A 23,204-nucleotide genomic window follows, 5' to 3' on the forward strand; every position below is an offset into this window, starting at 1 on the left:
TAATTTAGTGTGTGTTAAAAGATCGAGAATTATAATCAAATTAAAACATTTCAAAATACAAACCATTAGTTTCATTAGTGTGTTTAATTAACAAATTACAACAAGTGTGATTAATTAACTACAACAAATTACAAGAAGTGTGATTAATTAACTACAATAAATTACAACAAGTGTGTTTAATTAACTTCAACAAAAAAATAACATAAGAAAGCAAGTATGTCTAAAACTCTAGAAGAATTGACAACATTGCAAGACCAAATTGGAGAAGAGATCTGCATCTTTTACCGAAACTACAAAAAGGATGGGAATGATCGAAAAACCCTTGCAAAACTGCAAGAAAGAGAGGAAAAATTGGATGATCTTTGGGAGTATTTCGATAAAAACGACAGCGACATACGAGATAAATTCCCAGAAGCGCTTCAACATGCGTACTTCACGAAGTCGTACTACGAAGAAATTCGTAAGGTCTACGAGGCCATGAAGCTGGACATTATGAATCGGTTGGCCAATTTCCAAGGAAAAAATGTAGCAGACCAGATCCAGTTGGAGCCACCAGCAGCATTTCAATCAGGATCATCGGTCAACCCAGGATCTACAAGGAAAACTGATATAAGTCCAAAGGAATTAAAAGAAAGTATTCAGCTTAATCAGGGAAGTACTTTCTCTTTAAAGAAGAAATTTAAAGTACTCTCAAACTACTTTAAAATATCGTTGGATAATTGTTCACCAGAACTAAAACAGAGTCAGCCGCAGATGTTTAAGGTCAAAGTCAACAACATAAGAGAGAACTTTGACCAAATTAAGAATACATATAACCGTCTGGATGAAGAGCTGGAAGAGGAAGATATCGAGACATACTTTCATCTGCAACAGCAATACGAAGAATTGTTGCTTGGAGTAACAACAACTCCATCAACAAATGACTGCCCTTTAAAGGAACCATCCGCGGTAACGTCTTTGAAACTACCTAAAATAGAGTTGCCCAAATTTGATGGGAATTACCTTAAGTGGCGTCAGTTTTATGACTTGTTTAAGCCAATGATACTTGAACAACCTATATCATCGGCACAAAAATTTTATTTCTTACGCGCTAATCTGACAGGAGAAGCACTGAATTTAATTCAAGGATTTCCGGCCACAGAATGCAATTTTGAAGCTGCTTGGAAGAGTCTAACGGACCGCTATGACAATAAACGGCTTCTTCTGTCAGCGCACTTAGAAAAAATATTAAACCAACAATCAGCAACTGGTACAGCCTCAAGTTTACGGAAGCTGCACGACAACACGAAGGAAGGGATCCAGGCACTAATCAATTTAGGATTTCACGCTCATGACTGGGATCCTATAGTTGTCCACCTGATGTTAAAAAAGGTGGACAAGGAAAGCAGAACCTTTTTTGAGCAATCTCTACCTGATCCAAGATGCAGCCCTTCGATGACGGATCTGCTTAAATTTATTGAATCAAGATTTCAAACTCTTGAGGCAATAAACAACTCAGACGACAAAAGGAAGCCAACAACTGTAGTTGCAATTAAGGCTGATGGCTGTTTAATGTGCAGCTCAGGTAACCACAAAATATTTAACTGTAAGACATTTTTATCTCTTTCAGGTTTCGAACGTGAGAGAGCTGTTCAGCGGCTTGGAATTTGCCGAAACTGTCTAAAATCAGGGCATGTCTCTAGCTCATGTCATTCAAAAGGATGCCATATTTGCCATGGCAAACATAATTCCCTTCTACACTATAAGAAGGATTCAAGACAATCTTTTAAACCAAAACAATTCAATAATAACAATAATCATATTCATTCCGCAGGTAGTCAGCAGCAGGCAGCTCCTAGTGCGGAAGATCCAACCTCAAATTTTCAACAACAGCTTCTTCAAAGGGGGGAAGGTCAAGTAGCAAATGCAGCTAGTTGTTCCAGATTTAAACCACATCAAGTTTATCTGGCAACAGCTTTAGTTAAAGTCAAGTTTGCACATGGAACATGGCTTCCTTGCCGTGCCTTGCTAGATTCAGGTTCGCAAATTCATTTTGTGACGGCAGCTTTGGCTCAAGCACTGGGTCTCCCGAAATATAGAGCTGAAACATCAATAAGTAGCATTGGAGGGCATGGCACACAAACACAGTTCGCTATATCACTCACTTTAGAGTCACATAATTCTGGTTTTAAGTCAAGTCTTGAGGCTACTATTCTTCCAAGGATAACAGATTACCAGCCACATGAGGTTGAGTCAAAGTACTGGAATATTCTGACTCACATTCAGTTGGCTGATCCAGGATTCATGAAAAATAATAAAATAGACTTGCTTATTGGTGCTGAGCTATTTTTTGATCTTATTCTTCCAGGGGAGATAACCATTGGAGACCATCTTCCGTCACTGCGAAATACAAAACTGGGATGGATAGTGGCAGGTGGCGTCCAAACTTCCAACCACAATGTTGTGTGCACCATTGCCACGAGGCCAACTCTATCAACATTGGGGAAACTCGTGAGTAAACTGTGGGAATGCGAGACCCATGACACTCAAGTCAAACGCATGAGTGTTGAAGAGCACAACTGTGAGGAAACTTTCAACTCCAGCACAAAAATTATTGCAAGTGGAAGATTCATGGTAAGTCTTCCTTTCAAACAAAATCCATCATGTTTAGGTGCCTCTTATGAAAGAGCACGCAAAAGATTTCTTACATTACAACGACGATTCGAAAGAGATAACGAATTGCGCGAACTCTATTTTCAATTCTTATTAGAATATGAAGAATTAGGCCACATGAGTGCAATCGACATCAAAGATATTCCTCAACATCACTATTTCATCCCGCATAATTGTGTGTTGAAGCCTGAAAGCTCTTCAACAGCACTTCGTGTGGTCTTTGACTGCTCGGCAAAAACAACTTCTGGAGTTTCTCTCAATGATATTTTAGGTGTAGGGCTGACAGTTCAACATGATCTCTTTTCAATCATAATTAATTTCAGACTAGAAAGGTTTGCGTTCACAGCAGATATAAGCAAAATGTACCGACAGGTTCTAGTAAGGCCAGAAGACAGGGTTTTTCAACTAATACTTTGGCGACCTAAAAGCAATATGCCTATAAAAGCGTATAAACTGAATACCCTGACCTACGGATCAGCTTGTGCCCCATATTTAGCTACCAAATGTCTTGTCCAGCTCGCAGACAATAATCAAGATGTGCACCAAAGGGCATCCCAAACTATACGTGACAACATTTACGTCGATGATCTACTTGCTGGAGCAGACACAGTTTCAGAGGCCAGAGAATTACTTGAAAATACAACGCTTCTTCTGGGAAAAAGTAAATTTGAATTAAGATATTTCTGTTCCAATAATGATCTCATCCTTAAGAACATTCCTGAGTCACATAAAGAAAAGCTTGTCAGAGTCCATCACTCTGACGTAATCAAAAGCTTAGGATTGATTTGGAATCCAATACTAGATCAATTTGAATTTGGGTTTAATTCAGAAAAATTTAAAACACCAAGGATGCCTGTAACTCGCAGAAATGTTTTATCTGATCTCGCACGATTGTTTGATCCTTTGGGTTTATTGAGCCCAGTCATAATGCTTGGTAAACTCTTCTTACAAGACTTGTGGAAGACAGATTTCTCGCGGGATGATAAGATTCCTACGGATCTCGCTGAAAAATGGAACAGGTATGTAGATCAATTCTTTAATTTGGAAAAAATAAGTATACCTCGATTTGAAAAGTGCCCGTCTCTACTAAGAACCGAAATCCATGGATTCTCGGATAGCAGTATGTGTGCACTTGGAGCGTGCGTATACATCCGATGTATTGACCAATCAGGTACTATATATAGTAAGTTACTCTGTTCCAAATCTCGAATCGCTTCATTGAAGGCCATTACAATTGCTCGTCTTGATTTTCAAGCTGCAGAGCTTTTGGTGGAACTGGTAAAAAGAATACTTCAGACATTTAAGAAGTATGTTCACAAAATAGCTTATTACATGGATTCAACAACAGTGCTGGCTTGGATAAGCTCTCCTTCATATGTCTGGGACACATTTGTAGCAAATAAGGTGGCTAAAATCCAAGCAGAAACTCAAATATCACAATGGAATCATATTAAGGGAGAAATTAATCCAGCTGATTTAATAACGAGAGGATGTTCTCTCGATACCCTATCATCATTAACGTGGTTTGAAGGTCCATCGTTTCTTAAATTAGAAGAATCACAGTGGGAACCAAGTAAGTACACCATTCCAAAGGTGGTTCCCGAATTAAGAAAGATTAGAACGGTATTGATGACTGCAACCACAGATCCAGATATAGTAAAAAATATTAATCATAGAAACTCTTTCTATACGTTGCAGATAATATTCTCGTATTGCAGCAGATTTATAAGGAATATCCGTCGGCCCAAACTACTAAGAAGAAGCGGCAAAGTTACAAAAGGATCGTTATTGGTATCATTGTTTATAGCATTCTTGATAGCGCCAGTAAGCACAATATATAGAGACAGCCATGTAACTGTAAAGGAACACGACAACGCAGTCGGTATGTACTTTGAAGACATTGGAACACTGCGTGTAGTCAACAACTTTTGGAGTTTGTATGTTTATTATAATCTTACAAATTATTGGTTAGAGTTAAGCGAAATGAAAGCTTATTTAAATGAACTAGAAGGTGCTTGTAAGGCAGATAAATCAGAAAGGATTTACTATTGTCACTCGACTATAGAAACATTTCAACAAAGAATAGCTGTTATTGACCAAAACAACGAATTCATTCACGGATTTAATACAACAAGCCGGACAGCGGGTCGACATCGTAGGTCACCATTCGATTTTATTGGTAGCGTAGCTCACAGTTTATTTGGAGTTCTAGACCAAGAAGAGGCTCAACACATTCAAAATCAAATTGAACTAGCAAATAAACATGAAACTCACTTATTGGCCCTTATTAAAAAACAAAGTTCTATTTCCGATTCCACTGCGAACGTTTTGAAACGTAATACATTGGAGGTTACAAAACAGTTCCAGACCCTAAACACATATCTTGCTAAAACGTTCAACGCAATTGAAAAACAACAAGATAACATTGGCATTAGTCAACACTTTTTATCTCTTACATCTTATTTAATTATGATTTTGACAAATTTTCAGCGTACTCAAGACATTATTCTGGATGTTATACTTGACTTGAATCATGCAAAGATCAATCCTCAGCTCATCACACCAAGGCAACTAAGTGACCAGCTCCAGCTGGTTCAAGCAAATCTTCCATCGAATCTAAGAGTGCCTAACGTTTCAGTGTTAGATATGTTCAAAATAATAACGGTCAAGGGACGAACTCTTCATGATTCAATCATCTTCGAAATTTTAATTCTCTTAACCGAAGATCAGGAATTTCAAGTGTTCAATCTTATTCCATTGCCTATAAGACACAAGAACATGAGTCTCTTAGTTGATGTAACAAAACCATATCTTGCGGTTACGTTAGCCAGAGACAAATTTTTTGGTTTAACTGAATTCGAGTTCTCGTCCTGCAAGCTTATAGCTCAGAGAAATCATCTTTGCACTCAAATTGTGCCAACGAACATTCATCAACACAATTTGCAGGTTTGTGAAATGGCTCTCCTTAATCATGAAGATAGTGCGTTGGATGAATGTATTTTAAATGAAACACCATTCCAAAATAAATGGCACGCATTAAAACAAAGCAGCAGTTGGCTATTTTCTTTGACTACCAATGCCACTGGCCTTCTCATTTGCAACGGAGTTACTAGCAGCATAGATTTGGTAGGCAATGGTGTGATTGATTTCAACGATATGTGTACACTAAAGGTTGGAACCACCATTATAAATGGACGATCAAACTACCAGACTACGATAGCAAAATCATTCGTCCCAAGTGCAAAAATCGCTGACTGGATCGGTGCCCGTAGCATTGCCAAAGACCTTGTCCCTCCATTGAAGGTAAGCTCAATTGAATTTAATGAAATTAAAAATCTTTCACAGAAAATAGAAGACATGAAGAAAGACATATCATCTTCAGAAGACCCCCACTTAAACATCCATGATTACCATCATTATGGTTTGAGCTACCTGCTGCTGATTATTATTATCGCGATGATAATCGTTTACTATCGACGACGTCAGGAGAGGCCTATTCCAAGACAAAGAAGAACAGTTCCTCGCTTTGAAGCCACAGCATTTTGAAGGTTAGGAGCCTTCAAGGAGGGGTGTATGTACAAACTTATAAACGTTTGTACGTTATTTTAATTTAATTAATTGCAAATATTTCGTTTTGCTGTAACGAGAGCTTCTGTGTGAACAATTGATTTAAAAGGTTCACCAGACGAAATACGATCTTTCGTATTTCGTCGATTTGCCATTCCCACGGGAACGTAGTATATCTGCGTGTGTTACACAGAAGCTCATCGAAATTATTAAATTGTCAAAAATAAATTGTTAGAAATAAAGGTATTATACATTCAACTTTAAAACCGACAAGTCGTGTTTTGGTGTTACTTCTTTTATCATACAATGATGAAGTGAATAAAATATGTTTTAAATAGGGAAGCTTTCTGTGGCCTTGCTGTGTGGAGGTCAATTTTGTTGAATCATTTCTCAAATCTTTTTAGTTTTTTGCAATGTTCCAGTTCAATACATTCGTCTGATAAAGTTTGGTGAATTTTGTTTGCTTACAGAATATAACAGTATTTTGTAAATACTAAATTTGCTAGATCTGTTGCATTTTTTGAAACAACTATCGATTTGTTAATCATCAATATGGCCAGCCAATTATCAACGGCGTATACAAGGGGGGGGGGGTCACGGGGTCATGACCCCCCCCCCCCCAAGAACTCAGAACTTAAAAAAGAATTTGTTATGTGATACTGAAATCTCTTGAGTAAGATTATTTTCAAAATGTTGAAGTTTTAGAAAATGAACGAAAATTAAAAGTAAAAAAAATGTTTGGTATTCAAACAAACTATTTTACCATATTTTGGGGATGTGTCCATATTTTTAGCGAACGCTATGCTGGATTAGGATTATTTTGATTCGTTCGATAATATTATAGTAGGAGATCTAGTGGCACATTTGACTAAGGTAGCTCTTGTAAGGCTGAAAATTCGTACAGTGGTAGTTTTTAGCATGCTTAGTAAGAAAATCTTGGTCTGGCAGGCCTCAGCGGTGCACATCATATATATATATGACCTTGAAAGTGTAATTTTCAACTTTTTTTTTGCCCAAAATTTGACTTTGAAATCGATTATTTCAAAAAGTATTGGTGAAAATAACATAATTTAAAAACTAATATAAAGTGTAATATTCTGCCTTTTGAAAAATGTATCACTCATAACTGCAGGTGTTGCCGTCGTTTTTAAATAATTTTTTTTTTATTTTGAGTTACTTTTTTAGAAAATTGCCCCTCCCTCCTAAACGGGGGGAGATAGACCCCTTCTTTCCATAGTAAAAAATGCTTGTATTTAACTCCTCTACAAGAATCCGTTACTAATTTTCCCCGCCTTAGTTATCGTAATTTCCCCAAAAAATATAAAATTCAAAAAAAAAATTTGAACCAAAAATGGTTTTCTAAGGCGGAGAAAATTAGTAACGGATTCTTGTAGAGGAGTTAAATACAAGCATTTTTTACTATGGGAAGAAGGGGTCTATCTCCCCCCGTTTAGGAGGGAGGGGCAATTTTCTAAAAAAGTAACTCAAAATAAAAAAAAAATTATTTAAAAACGACGGCAACACCTGCAGTTATGAGTGATACATTTTTCAAAAGGCAGAATATTACACTTTATATTAGTTTTTAAATCATGTTATTTTCACCAATACTTTTTGAAATAATCGATTTCAAAGTCAAATTTTGGGCAAAAAAAAAGTTGAAAATTACACTTTCAAGGTCATATATATATATGATGTGCACCGCTGAGGCCTGCCAGACCAAGATTTTCTTACTAAGCATGCTAAAAACTACCACTGTACGAATGTTCAGCCTTACAAGAGCTACCTTAGTCAAATGTGCCACTAGCTCTTGGACTATTAGTTGAGCTGAGCTTGTATGGAAACAAAACCTGGATAAGTATTATATTCAAAGCTTTTTAAAAGAAATTGAATCTGGTAGGTAAACAAAAATAATATCTTAAGGGCAAAACACTGCTTACCAGCAAATAAAAGAAGCAGCCATATCTTCTATTTTTTTATATGAAGAAGTGAATAAAATATGTTTTAAATAGGGAAGCTTTCTGTGGCCTTGCTGTGTGGAGGTCAATTCTGTTGATAAAATTCGTCATCGGCAAAATGTTAAAGAAGGATATCATTTCTCAAATCTTTTTAGTTTTTTGCAATGTTCCAGTTCAATACATTCGTCTGATAAAATTTGGTGAATTTTGTTTGCTTACAGAATATAACAGTATTTTGTACATACTTAATTTGCTAGATCTGTTGCATTTTTTGAAACAACTATCGATTTGTTAATCATCAATGGCCAGCCAATTATAGAAGCAATATAAGCAACCTTATCTAAGGCAATTTAAATATTATTATTAAATATCACTTAGGGCTAATTTTTTGAATAGTTAGATAAACCTAAGTTAGAGCTTATTCCTAGGAATAAAAGTTTTTTTTTATAGTGACATTTATTCTTCTGATAGTCTATCTGACGATTGAAAAGCAGGGCTTAATCTAATAAATACAACTGAATTTTTTTTATATTGTAAGCCGCTGATTAATACCTGAAAACGGACGAATTCCAAAATATCGCCAAAATTATTTGTTTTGTCTTTACCATTTTAATAGAGGTATTTTAAATTCCCATACAATTTTAAAACAAAATTTAAAAAAAATTATATTTTCAAATTCAATTTTTTTTTTAAACTTTGCGATTCGTTTGCCTGAGGTTAGGAAGACTTTTAAAACTGTTATTAATTAAAAACGATTTTTATTTTAACTTTCTGGGCTAGCGGAAAACAATGAACAGTTGTTTTAAGGCAAATTATTCAATCGAAGTACTCGTACAGTACATTTTATTTTTAGGAGAGGATAGCCTCAATTGGTCAAAATTAAAGCCTAGTACGCTGCTGATAAGAAACGAAAAATCCCATACAAAAATGAAACAACGAAATGGTAAACCAAAAATTTCGTTCAACTTTTCGTTCTGTAGTACCCTGTTCGGCACAACGAAATTGAAAGTCTAAACTTCTTTTTCGCACACAAACAATTGCCGGGGACATTCATTGTGTGTGGAAAAATGACATTTTGAGTTTTTTTGTTTGTTTTTGTTGTTCATTGTCATTTTTCATTTATGTTTTGCAATTTTTGCGTATTTTTCGGTCCAGATTTCGCAAGCATTTCGTTGTCCTCGTGGAGACCGACGAAAAATTTCGTTTCACATCAGCAGCGTTCTAGGCTTTAAGGCTTAACGCTAAACTTAAACGAATCTCATACCGTTTTTGTTTGGTTATTTTTAGAACTACATTCGGAACTTTTCGATCGAAATGCAAGACGCACAAATTTTAATGTTTAATAATTCAAAAAGCTCATTTTCAGGTTTATGCCTGCTATCAAAACTTTTGAAAAAAAAAAAAAAAATTTGGCATGACCCCCCCCCAAGAAGCAAACCTGTATACGCCCCTGAGTTCGATACGATATTGGGAATCGGGTAAAAATAGTTTTCCAATATTTATATGGTTTTTTAGTTGCTTTGTTAGTTACCTACAAACAAAGCTAATAAAAGCGTTTGAATAATAAAACAACTTTATTATTTTTAGTATATTTTCCTTAAACATTCGATTTCACAATCAAAAGTTTCTGTAAACAAAAAAGTTAATTAAAGGAGTGAATAATGACAAATAACCAAACTGTGGGTTGAATAAGAATTTTCAATTAAATTTTGCGAGCAATGTCAATGTGTAAATCAAGCCAATAAACGCAAAAACCTGAAAAATAACCTTTTTATTCAATATAATGCACTTTTTAAGAAATCGCCACAAAATCTATACGTTCGAATGCTATTTACACGTGTAAATATAAATACACGTGTAAATATAAATACACGTGTATTTACAAATACACGTGCTTCGGCACGAATAATTTAAATACACGTGTAACACGTGTACCTTAATACACGTGCAATAGTAGGCTCTACTACAGACTTTCTATCGGCCGATAGTTTAGTCGGTTTGGGCTCCTAGTTTTTTAGTTTGAAGGCAATTGTATAGCAAAACAAACTTTTTTTTGATTAAACAAACTTTTTCATAGGCCGATACTTAATCGTTGTAGTGTGCGCACTTTCATAAATTTGTATACATACTGACTAAGAGACCGACTAAAATGAATTATAAACTGAGTTTCAAACATAAATTAATATGTTTACAAAAAGAATGCTGCGTAGTTTAAAATAATGTATTTTTGCTTCAAGTAGTCACTAAAAAACTAGATCAAAATGTATGGCACGCCAAAGGCACTTGGAATAATTTATTTTTTTTAAATGGCACGGGGCTCTAAAAAGGTTCGCCATTCCTGTTCTAGATGATGTTTCTGCAAGATTACTTATTTGATTTAATTATATGTGGATAAATAAACAAAATTACTTTTTCTCACTTAACCCCTTCTTATCTGCATTTATACTACCAATATTAGTCCACGTACCTAATTATACAAACAAAAATTTAATTTAATATTTTTTAACAATAAAAAACTTTAATGGATAAAAAAAATTTATAAGTCTTTTCTTCAACAATAGACCAGTGCCAATAATTTTTGAAAAAAAAAAACTATTAACAAATTGGTTGGATAATTTAGGATAAATAGTATATGAAAGGGGAAAAATAAATTGCCCACAAACACATTGGGGGAAAGTGGTTGGGTTGGAGGAAAAGTGGGGTGGGTGTCAAAAATCGTGGTTTTTTACGATTTATGTCAAAAGTAGACCTCCTATCGAAAAAAGTTATATACAAAAGTTGTAGATAGTAAAAATATCTACAACTTTTACTCAAATAATTTTTTTATATAACCCTAAAATTATTGAGAAAAATGCAAAAATACTATACTTTTAATTAAGAAAATATTTAGAAAAATTGAAAAAACCAAACAAACGATTTTTGAGATCGATTTTTCCGTAATTGACAGTAATATTGGCGAGAAAAATATTTTTCCATAAAAACCAAATTATACTAATTTCTAATGGCCTTTCACCTTCTTAATTTGAATCTAGCAGTAGAATAGACCTAAAGTGCAAAGTTTTAGAGATATTGAATTTTGAACGTCCAAAACACTATTTTTGTGATGTTTTGGCATGGTAATATCTCAAAAAACGTGATGTGATAAAATTTTTCTGAATTCGGATATGAGCTCAGCGCACAAAAAAACATTAAAAAAATATACATACTTTGATTTATATACATAAAACTTTTTGACTAGTGTAATCGAACAGGGCATTCGATTTTTTCTGCCCTGTACGTTCTACTAGTCAAAAAGTTTTTTTTATATAAATCAGAGTATATTTTTCAACCCAATGGTTTTTTGCGCGCTGAACTCGAATCCGAATTCCGAAAAATTTTATCACATCACGTTTTTGAGATATTACCAATCCAATCATTTTTGTAAAAGATAAAAATAAAAAATTAAAAAACCGTATTTTTGCATTTTTGTCAATAACACTGGTCAACAAGGTTTTTGCCACAACAACCAAAATATACTTTTCCAGTAGTGCTGAACTCGAATCTGAAGTCAGAAAATTGTTATTGGCCTCGGTTTTTTAAATATTACCGTTAGAAAATGTAAAAAAACGTAATTTTGGCTGCTTTCGAGGTTATGTTTTTTTGTGGGTTAATACATTGTGAGTAAATTTGTAACGGTGGCTATAAGAACTGATTTTATTCTTTCAAAAAATGTTTAAATCTTTCCGATATCTGTTTTACTGCCCGAGATATTTAAAATTTAAGCAGCGGTCTTTGAATCAGAAACAACACTGGCCAACCAAATTAAACTTTTTTTGCCACAAGAACCAAAATATACTTTTCTGCAGGTTTTTGGGTAGCTGAGCTCGAATCCGCAATTAGAAAAATTTTATTAGCCTTAGTTCTTGAAATATTACCGTTATAAAGTGCAAAAAAAAGGTTTTTTTTTATAACGGTTATATTTCAAGAACGGAGGCTAATAGAATTTTTCTGATTGCGGATTCGTGCTCAGCAACCCAAAAACCTTCAGAAAAGTATATTTTGGTTCTTGTGGCAAAAATTCTGTGATCAGAGACTTAATCTTTTAATTAAGTTTAGTTTCTCTTTGGCTTATTAACTGAAATTTAAGATATCTCGAGCAATAAAAGAGATATCGGGAAAATTTAAACAGTTTTTGAAAGTAGAATATCAGTTCTTATAATAACCGTTAATAATTTGTTTCTAATGAATTACCCCACATAAAAACAGAACCTCGAAAACAGCCAAAATGACGTTTTTTAGCATTTTATAACGGTAATATTTCAAAAACGGAGGCCAATCAAATTTTTCTGACTTCAGATTCGGATTCAGCACCCCGAAAAATACTAGAAAAGTATATTTTCGTTCTTGTGGCAAAAAAAAAGTCAAATTTTGTTGACCAGTGTAATTTTGAGGTTATACAAGGTGTCTCAAAAGTAAAGCCTAGTACGCAGATCGGGAAAAAATTTATTTCTCATACAAAATTTTTCTCGGGACAAATTTTGTCTTGAATATTCACGCGCAAAATTTAAATATTTGGAGCCGCTGCACAGTGTGGCCAATCACGAATCTAGGTGGACAAAATTAATAACTCGCGTTAAATCGACTTTTTTTCTAAACAGTTTTAAACAAATGAATGTGAATAGATAAAATTCTATAAAAAGAAAGATTTTTTAAATAGAAATCTATAATTTCTTCAAAAAGTGGGTCAAAGTGAAGAAATTGCATTTTTGAATTTATGTTTCCGTAAACATAATCTATGATTGGATATACTTAATTATTTTAAAAAACGCTTGAAAAATCTCAATAAATAAAAACTGTATTGCTATTCACGAAAAAAGAGAGGCAGAATAATTAGTTTTTATTAAGAAATAGAACTTTTACGGCCATATTATTCACTAGTTTAAAAAATACATCTGGATGTAAACAATGTCAAATGTCAAAAATAAATCCAATTTCATAATATTCACTACTTAAATCCAATTTTTTAAATCCAATCTCGTTAAATCCAAACAAATTTAAACTGCTCTCTGGAGGTCTGTTTAACTTTATAAATCCAGATGTAAAATTAATTTTAACAGTGCTCAGTTGTTTTTTCACGTATTTTGTGAAGGAAAAATAAAGATAAATGCAAATTATACAAAATTTATTGAATAAACACATAATTTTTTTTTGAGTGAATAATATGACCAAAAAATTAAATCCTTGGATTTATGAAATTCAGATTAAATGGATTGGATTTAAAATTAACTTATCCAGAGTGAATAATATGGCCGTTACACACGTTTTTGACAGGTGACATATATGATTTATTTTCTCAATATCATGCTTTAAATTAAAATTTTAGCAATGATTTTAATAAAATATGTTTCCCAATCATAAAAAATGGCATCACCTTTAAAAATACCTGCAGATAATTTAAAAAAGTAACTCCTTTTTGTGCGATGCAAACTTGAAACTTAAGGGCCTATTAAAAACAGCTGTGTTTAGTTTATATTACCTTCGATGTTTTTCAAGCTAATAATTCTCTAAATTTCTTCGTGACCCTATTTCTGGCCTTTTACACTTGCTTGCTTTTTACATTGAACTTGTTTTAGGTGTTCCGACAGAAAAGCATCATTCATCAATGATAATGCTTCATTAGTTGAAATTTCCAGTGGTTAAGTGGTTCCAGAGGATCAGAACTTAATCTTTTATACATTTTGATCCTTCACTCAAAGAAAATTTCGATAAATCCTTTACGGTTTTATTGGAATATGCTTTTTCAATTTTGCGGAGAGCGATTCTACTGATTTTAACTATTTCTAATGGATAGGTGCACTTTTAACCTTCCGTTTGTTGTATTTTTCCCGTTTTTTTAATTTTTAAAAATTCTTTTCTTCTTTGTTTCACTATCTACTGTTTTTGTTCATTTAGTTACCACATAATATTGGTCAAGCAAAATGAAATTCATGTTTAAAGAGCGGTCCAAAGTGTCATCCACCTTTTTTGTCTTTTTTTCGCTTAACTTGAAGCACAAAACTTTTATATATGTTTTTAATTTTTATTTATTGTCAAAAATGTTCCAAAGATGATACCTGCTCATTAAAAGATCAAAAAAACTGTATTTTCGATCTTATTTGGCAGTTTTGACACATTTTTCGAAAATTTGTTTTTTTGAAATTCTTGACTTCATTTTGAAAAGTGAAAAAAGTTGTATGGCGGTCGAGAAAACGCGAGACATGTAAATAGCTAATCTTAATGACAACACTCCACAATACATTAATTAATTAATTTCAGACCGGAAAAATGCGGAAAAATTAACTTTACCTCTAATTGAAAAACAAAGATATTTTTTTTTTGCACTTCCTAGCCTTCTTACAGAATTTATTTTTTTTTTAAATAGTTGCAATGGTAATTAATAAATAAAAATTATAATTCTTTACCTCCAAATGTAGATTAACAATTAAAAAAAAATAATTACAACAAAAAAACTACCACAGCGTTTTTAATCGTCAACCAAACTCAAGCGAAAAATAGAATACTTTGTATTATCTCCATCCAACTGTTGACAAGAACCAACTTTCAAGCTTAGCTTACGCTAATCCGAGATGAAAACAAAAAAACCAAACACGAATTACAGTTACCCATTGTATTGAGAAGCTCAACTCATGATTTAAAATCATGTGGCTAAACTTTTTTTTTTCTATTTTGTCCAGTCAGATTGGCGAATTACCACACTGTGCGCTGTAAAGGAAAAGTCTCCACTTTATTTTGCGCGGACAGATAAAGTTCGAAGCATTATTTTGCCGGCAAAAATTGTGACAAGAAAAAATAAAATAAAACTAAATTGAAAAAAAATTCAAACAAAATCAAGGTGGACTCTTTAATAAAATACTTGGAAAGTGAAGACGAAGCAAAAACAACAAAGAATCAAATCAAAAACAAAAAAAAAATGATTTAATTTGAAAGAAAAAAAAAACTATTGACTTAGGGTAAAATTCTCTATTGTTGCCACTCCCCATATGATTGGCACCTTGAGTTTAAAAACCATTTACAACTACTATTTTTATTTTTTGTTTAAAAATTCACTCTTCTTGCATCTTTTTTGCATATTCCAAGCAAACGAGATATTATTGATAAATTAAAAAAAAAAGTATTAATAATAGTTTTATGCTATACGGAAAAAACTGCGAACTAAAGTTGGTGCCACATTCGCTTAAGGTGCCAATGATTGGGCAGTTTACCCTAGGTAATTTCTCCAACTTCAAAATTTTGCGCAGGATTACAAAATGTTTTGTCGAGATTAAAATTGTAGAGATAAAATTTGTTTTTTTTTCCTGATCTGCGTACTAGAGGCTTAATGGTTCAAACGAAATATGCTGATTGGGGAGCTTTAAGGGTCACAGAATTTGGTAACTTGTTCATCCCACATTCTTACGGTTTTCGATTTAATGCAATCCTCGTGAAATTTCGAAAAATCTTTACTTTGCAACAGTTTTTGCTTCCTACGCCCATTATTGATTTTTGTTTATAAAACTCTTTTACAAAAACATTACCAAACAATAAGGAACAATTTATTAATTAAAGTATTTTTTATTCCATACGCCATTTTGCTGCAAATTAGCTAACAGTTTCAAGTTTTATAAAAAATTGTAGCGAAATTATTTATATTGGTGAGATGTTGTTATTGTCGGCTAGGATTTTTACGATTTCTGCTTTTCTGGGGCGAGGTTAACACTGAAAGAAACGGATTAGAAACAACGCTGCTTTGCTAAACTCTCTACCACGTTGTATGCTGTCCGAAGACCGCAGTACACGTTGAATAGGCAATGTAGCAAATGAATTTTATCTTCCCTTTGAAATAAAAACAATTAATTTAAAATACTAAAAATTAACAAAATATTTATTGAATCTCAATCTTAAAACTAAGTAGGGTGGTAATCATTACAAATTATTATATATTTAAGCTCATGTGGCAACCATGACAATTAAGAAGAAGAAAAAGAAGAATGAAAAAATGACAGCTAACCAGACAAGCTTTGTGTGGGCGCTTAGTGTAAACTCCGCACACTCCACCTAGGCCAGTCATTATGTCGGAAAAAACGGCTTAGAAATGCAAAATGACCGAGAAAGCTAAATTTTGGATATGTTGTAGAGGATGCTTAAAAAAGCTTAACTTGAAGTTTTCGACCAAGATTTCCTATGAGCTTTTTCCGCCATTTTGAAAAAAAGGATAAAATTGGTTTTTTGACAATAACTCGGCTATCTGACGAGATGCGAAAATTTTACAAGGACTTTTTTTGTAGCTTTTAACGAGTTCTACAATTCAAAAATTTTTGGCACTGATCTAATTGCAATTTTGATGAACTAAATAATATTGAGATTGAAGCAAATTACAAAATGCACAAAAAGCCGGTATACTGTATTTACAAAATTTGGGTTAATAAAATTGGGGTAACGAAAAAACCATTACCATCTTCTTCTCATTATTTATTAAATAAATACATACATATGTATGTATGTGTTACTGATATAATGATATAAACATTAAAAAAAAACATGAATGATTGTTTTTTTTACAACCGAACGGGCGGCTTGCTTGGCGGTGGGAGCGGACTAAACGACTTTGCGGCCGGCTGGAAGTCGTAATTTTTGTCCAAAAAAAAATATAAAAATACGACATAGTAGGTCTGAATGTGGGCTACAATTTTTATGTTAATAATTTTTTCGATATTCATCACCCAAAAATAGATTATGTCAAAAAACAAATTGCATGTCCTAAATTTTTGAATTTTTTAAACGATATCTCGAAAACGGTTCATGATACACAAAAAATGTGTATGCATGAATTGTAGAACTCGTTAAAAGCTACAAAAAAAGTCCTTGTAAAATTTTCGCATCTCGTCAGATAGCCGAGTTATTGTCAAAAAACCAATTTTATCCTTTTTTTCAAAATGGCGGAAAAAGCTCATAGGAAATCTTGGTCGAAAACTTCAAGTTAAGCTTTTTTAAGCATCCTCTACAACATATCCAAAATTTAGTTTTCTCGGTCATTTTGCATTTCCAAATGTATATAATGACTGGCCTAACCAGCCTAGTTGCTCTTTGCCGATCAAAAGAGAAAAAAAAAAAAATATGTATATGCTGTCCAGATTAGCTTCGTGTGGGCGCTTAGTATAAACTCCGCACACTACACCAACCGAGATGCACATCAGTTGAATTTGTATTGGTATGGTTGCCCATTCACATGTGGACGCTTGTGAAACGTCGCAGCAATGTGTATGTGCAACAACACCAATACGGCTGAACCCTTTTCAGTTCACTAAGGCGGACGCTATGTGATAACTTCGCACCTCGGCTTACCGAGAAGAATTGAATTTGTTCTGATCGGTGTCGCTCTTTTATACAATTTTCAGAAGAGCTTTTGTAGGATTGGAAAAGCTTTTAGAACATTATGTTTTTTATTGAAAAGCTGGAAGTGCTTTATATAAATGTCAGATGTAGTACTAAAAATTAGTGTTGCCTCTTTTACATTACTTAGTATTAGAAAATTAAACTTTTTATAACATGAGTGAAGGTGAAAAGTAGTAAAGTTGTTTGAATGTATTTCATGAATGATTTATATAAACACAAGTAAAAATATTAATTGAAGTGAAATGAATGGTTTATAAAAGTGAAACAAGTGAACAAGTAAAATATTAATTAAAGTAAAATGAATGATTTATAAATGTTGATTGTAGAAATTAAAGATGGTCGTTACATTCTCCCCCTCTGTCGTAGAGATCGTCCCGATGATACGACAGGACAAGACTTCTTGGGACGACCAGCTTTCGTAGTGGTTGACTTGGTTGTTCGTGAGTGTTTCGTTAGGATATTTCGATATTGAGGATATATGATAGGTCCCCAATGGTGTGGTGATATCATAAACTTGAGGCAATCTGATAAGTGGATGCCCCGAGTTGTTTGACGATAACAAATGGATGGTTTCGTTTTTAATACTATTGTATGTATTGTATTGTATTTAATACATTTTGAAGTTTGTTTTTCGAGGATTTGTGAAGAACATGGGATGTGGAACTGATTCCTCCCCCTGGACAAGAACTGCTGCGATGACATAGTTGCTTGCATTTGTTTTTTTTAGGCGAAATGGTAGGTCATCAGTTGTTTGCTGCAATATAGGTGCGGTAATGAGGAGTGATTCAAGAGTTTTAAAGGAGTCTCTTTCATCTGTATCCCAATTCCATATGGCAAACAAAACTGGTTTTGGGTTTCTGGGTTCTTAATTATTGATTATAGCTGTCACCTTTTCAGGATCGACTTGAATTCCGTTGACGGTGGAACAGCAAAAGTTTGATGTTTTTCGGTTCACCTTAAGATTGAACGTCTCCAACCTCTTGAAGATTCGTTCTTGTTTTAATTGCTCTTTTCGAGTTGGTGACAATCGATACGGAGAAACTGCTACGGGTTCATGATTTCCGGTGTCGATTTTGTGGGTGGCGTATGGAGTTGCGCTTTTGATTTTATTAAATGCTCCCTTATTTGTTGTTAGCACTTGGTAGAGTTCTTGCTTTTCAGCTTGTGACAACTCTTGTGCTTCGTTGCTTCGGAGGCTTACATCAATTGAGTTGATTTCGGTGAACCAAGAGTCTGGATCAGAGTCCTTAGTGACTTGTGTTGGTGGTGGAAATAAATTTTCTCGACCTCGCTCTGGAGTAAGATCAGTGCTTCTGAGGGAGTTGTTGAAGATTTGTTCGATGAAACCAGGTGAATAATCATTGTTGGCTATCGTTGAAGTAGTGGTCTTCCTTTTGAGTGGGGTTTTAAGTGGGCTGCTGATTCCATTGTTTGCTTTAGGTGTTGATGCTAAAGGCGAAATAGGCTTACGCTCGTTGAACCACGACAGGAAGGCGCTTACTTTGGAAATTGGCGAGGACCTTGGTACAAGTGGCGTGCGTTCCGCCGCTCTTGCTTCCACCTGGGGTCCTGCTTTAGTTGTTTGTGGGGGGCACAATATTTTGACGTCGGTGACGAGTTGTGGCTTCACAATGCGGGTATTGCTCGTGTCATAAAAGTCGAACTTCTTGTGGGTTTGGTCAGCATAGTACCAAAGACGTTGACCCAAGTCGAGGACAATACCGTTTTCTTCTAGGAAGTCTATTCCTATTAAGGTGCGATTATCAGTGGCAGTTGGTAGGGCGATAAAAGTAATCGGCCGCAATCGATTGCTGAAAATAATATTAGTTTTCGCCATGAAAACTTCTTGTGGACGGGCCTGTCCATCAGCAAGTGTGACATCCACATCGATTTGTTGGAATTTGGTGCCGTTTTTCATAAGGTGTATAAAAAGTTGACGACCGGCAACGCTTGTTCTGGCTGCGGTGTCTACATAGGCAATTCCTGATTCTCCATGTGATTGGATGGTGATTGTGGGTAGGTTATTTCCCAAAGTTGTCTTCATACAGTTGAAGGAGACTGTAGAGGGACCTTTTGGCAGTTCCTTACAATTAGGGCAGTTGGATCTAACATAGCCTGGAGCCTTGCATTTGTAGCAGTGGATATTTGGTTGCAATGTGGTAACCTTCTCTTTGGTCAAACTGGATTTCTCCTTTTTGCGGCATTCGTCAATGGTGTGTCCAATGTGTTTGCAAAATTGCATCGCTTTTTAACTTCAGCATTTGGAACACGATGAGAAGTTCTTTCCTTGTTGGAAATCTCCACAGCTCTAGCTTTGTTCAATAGGTCGGCAAATGTGCCTACGCTATCTCGTTGTACGGAATCACGGATGTTCAAGTTTAACAATCCGAAAATCATGCTTATCATCATAGATTCTTTTGGTACGGGTTCTGACAGTTGAGAAAACAAGGCTCGCTTGGTGCATATGAATTCATCGGTGGGCTCATTAGGTTTCTGTTTCTGTTCGAGCAATTCCATGTAAATTCTGTAGTCAGGTCTAACAGGTGCGAATGCGTTTCTGAGAAGAGTAAGAACATCTTCCCATTTCTTGACTTCACTTTTCACTCCTTGCCACCAGTTAACTGCGTAGCCTTGAAGAAGTAGCGGGAACCCTCGCATTGCATCTTCGTCAGATACACCCTCGATGTCTTTGTATATCGATATGGTCGAAATGAAGGCTTCTACAACAGTGCTGTCTCGTTCACCGTTGAATCTTGTTATGCAGTTGCTGAAACTACCTGTTTGAGCATCTGGCTTTAGTGCTGTCAGGAGCTCTTTCAACTGCTCTGATGAGAGTGCCATTTCGGAAGTTGATTTTTGTTTGCTTCTTAGAAAGTATGCAGCAATTTTGAAAAAAACGCGTGCTGATCTTCGAAGGCGATTTAAAAAAATGTTTTTTTGTTGTGTTTTTGTTTGTTTAAAATAAATTTCTCAGTGCCCCACGTTGGGTGCCAATTGTAGCGAAATTATTTATATTGGTGAGATGTTGTTATTGTCGGCTAGGATTTTTACGATTTCTGCTTTTCTGGGGCGAGGTTAACACTGAAAGAAACGGATTAGAAACAACGCTGCTTTGCTAAACTCTCTACCACGTTGTATGCTGTCCGAAGACCGCAGTACACGTTGAATAGGCAATGTAGCAAATGAATTTTATCTTCCCTTTGAAATAAAAACAATTAATTTAAAATACTAAAAATTAACAAAATATTTATTGAATCTCAATCTTAAAACTAAGTAGGGTGGTAATCATTACAAATTATTATATATTTAAGCTTTTGTGGCAACCATGACAATTAAGAAGAAGAAAAAGAAGAATGAAAAAATGACAGCTAACCAGACAAGCTTTGTGTGGGCGCTTAGTGTAAACTCCGCACACTCCACCAGCCTAGTTGCTCTTTGCCGATCAAAAGAGAAAAAAAAAAAAATATGTATATGCTGTCCAGATTAGCTTCGTGTGGGCGCTTAGTATAAACTCCGCACACTACACCAACCGAGATGCACATCAGTTGAATTTGTATTGGTATGGTTGCCCATTCACATGTGGACGCTTGTGAAACGTCGCAGCAATGTGTATGTGCAACAACACCAATACGGCTGAACCCTTTTCAGTTCGCTAAGGCGGACGCTATGTGATAACTTCGCACCTCGGCTTACCGAGAAGAATTGAATTTGTTCTGATCGGTGTCGCTCTTTTATACAATTTTCAGAAGAGCTTTTGTAGGATTGGAAAAGCTTTTAGAACATTATGTTTTTTATTGAAAAGCTGGAAGTGCTTTATATAAATGTCAGATGTAGTACTAAAAATTAGTGTTGCCTCTTTTACATTACTTAGTATTAGAAAATTAAACTTTTTATAACATGAGTGAAGGTGAAAAGTAGTAAAGTTGTTTGAATGTATTTCATGAATGATTTATATAAACACAAGTAAAAATATTAATTGAAGTGAAATGAATGGTTTATAAAAGTGAAACAAGTGAACAAGTAAAATATTAATTAAAGTAAAATGAATGATTTATAAATGTTGATTGTAGAAATTAAAGATGGTCGTTACAAAATCAATTTCTAATTTTTATTTGAGAACAACACCGCAAAACAAATTTGTACGGTGTAAGAATGGTTTATTATTTTAAAAAGTTGCCCTGTTATTGTAGTTTTCAAAAAAGTATAAAAGTTTTTAAAGTTGCAGTTAGATGGCAAAATATTACAATTTTAAATCAACAAAACAGGGTTTTTCAGACCAAAAATACAAACAAATATAGAGCACAGTGAGCCTGAACAAGTTTAAGGTTGACCTAAAATGACGACAAAAACTAAAGATGAGGCTTTGTTCCTGAAGGCCTCAGCAATAATAATCCGTTTTTACCAAAATCGGATTAGCTTCCTTTTTCGAGATACCCCCCTTAAACGTGTTTTTTTCGAGTAAAATTCATATCAACGCAAGGCTCGAGTACGATAACTTAGGCGCCGAGAATTGAAAACGGTTTTTAGTAGAGGTATTCAATACAATCATTTTTGGTCTTGGGAGGGAGGGTCTATGTCCCCCCATCTAGGCGGGAGGGGCAGTTTTCTAAAAAATCAAGCAAAAAATTATTAAAAAACAATGGCAACATTAACAGTTATGAATGATACCTTTTTCAAAAGCTAGAATTTTACACTTAATTAAAGTTTTTAAACCAAGTTATTTTAAACAGTTGTTTTCGAAATAATCGATTCCAAAGTCAACAATTGTGAAAAAGAAGTTTAAAAAAAATACATTGAATACTATTTTTCAAGACTTTGGGTTTCATTACGGGATAAATTGATAAAGTAAACTACCTCAATAAATTCTTTATCAAATACTGAAAACCATATGTTTCTATGCCTTCTAGTTTTTGAGAAAATTGAAAAATAGGAAAACTACTTTCTTTATCAGGCTCACTAATGAGCGTTCTGGTACCACACTGGTACTAAGAAATTTTATTTTTAAGGTCCAATTTTAAATGGAAATAAAACAAATTCATGGAATCGAAGTAGATTAAGCACAGTACTTTTTAATTTTTGATAATGGCAAAGCAAAATAGCCAAGAAAATAAAAATAAGATAAAGAAAGTAGTTTTCGTATTTTTCAATTTTCTCAAAAACTAGAAGGCATAGAAACATATGGTTTTCAGTATTTGATAAGGAATTTATTGAGGTAGTTTACTTTATCAATTTATCCCGTAATGAAACCCAAAGTCTTGACAAAATAGTATTCAATGTATTTTTTTTAAACTTCTTTTTCACAATTGTTGACTTTGGAATCGATTATTTCGAAAACAACTGTTTAAAATAACTTGTTTTAAAAACTATAATTAAGTGTACAATTCTAGCTTTTGAAAAAGGTATCATTCCTAACTGTAAGTGTTGCCATTGTTTTTTAATAATTTTTTGTTTGATTTTTTAGAAAACTGCCCCTCCCGCCTAAAGGGGGAGCATAGACCCTCCCTCCCAAGACCAAAAATGATTGTATTGAATACCTCAACTAAAAACCGTTTTCAATTCTCGGCGCCTGAGTTATCGTACTCGAGCCTTGCGTTGATATAAATTTTTCTCGAAAAAAAC

At 34.2% G+C, this 23,204-nt stretch overlaps 2 protein-coding genes across 8 annotated transcripts in view; both read right to left on the bottom strand.

Moving 5' to 3' along the window:
- The window catches only part of LOC129905200 (protein lev-9-like), a 560,766-nt gene that overhangs the window by 359,064 nt on the left and 178,498 nt on the right, over positions 1–23,204 (bottom strand). The gene's annotated exons all lie outside the window — the stretch shown is intronic.
- LOC129905207 (uncharacterized) lies at positions 7,680–22,348 on the bottom strand. The gene is made up of 2 exons (XM_055980635.1): positions 17,262–22,348; positions 7,680–16,247 (listed from the first exon to the last, which is right to left on the bottom strand). Exon 1 carries the CDS (start codon positions 19,825–19,827, stop codon positions 18,451–18,453), a length of 1,377 nt encoding a protein of 458 aa, XP_055836610.1. The 5' UTR covers positions 19,828–22,348; the 3' UTR covers positions 7,680–16,247; positions 17,262–18,450.

The sequence above is a fragment of the Episyrphus balteatus genome, chromosome 1, assembly GCF_945859705.1.
Source record: "Episyrphus balteatus chromosome 1, idEpiBalt1.1, whole genome shotgun sequence".
NCBI classification, from domain to species: Eukaryota; Metazoa; Arthropoda; class Insecta; order Diptera; family Syrphidae; genus Episyrphus; species Episyrphus balteatus.

Coding starts and splice junctions, on each gene's coding strand:
- LOC129905207 (XM_055980635.1), bottom strand. CDS start 19,827: ATGCAATTTTGCAAACACATTGGACACACCATTGACGAATGCCGCAAA.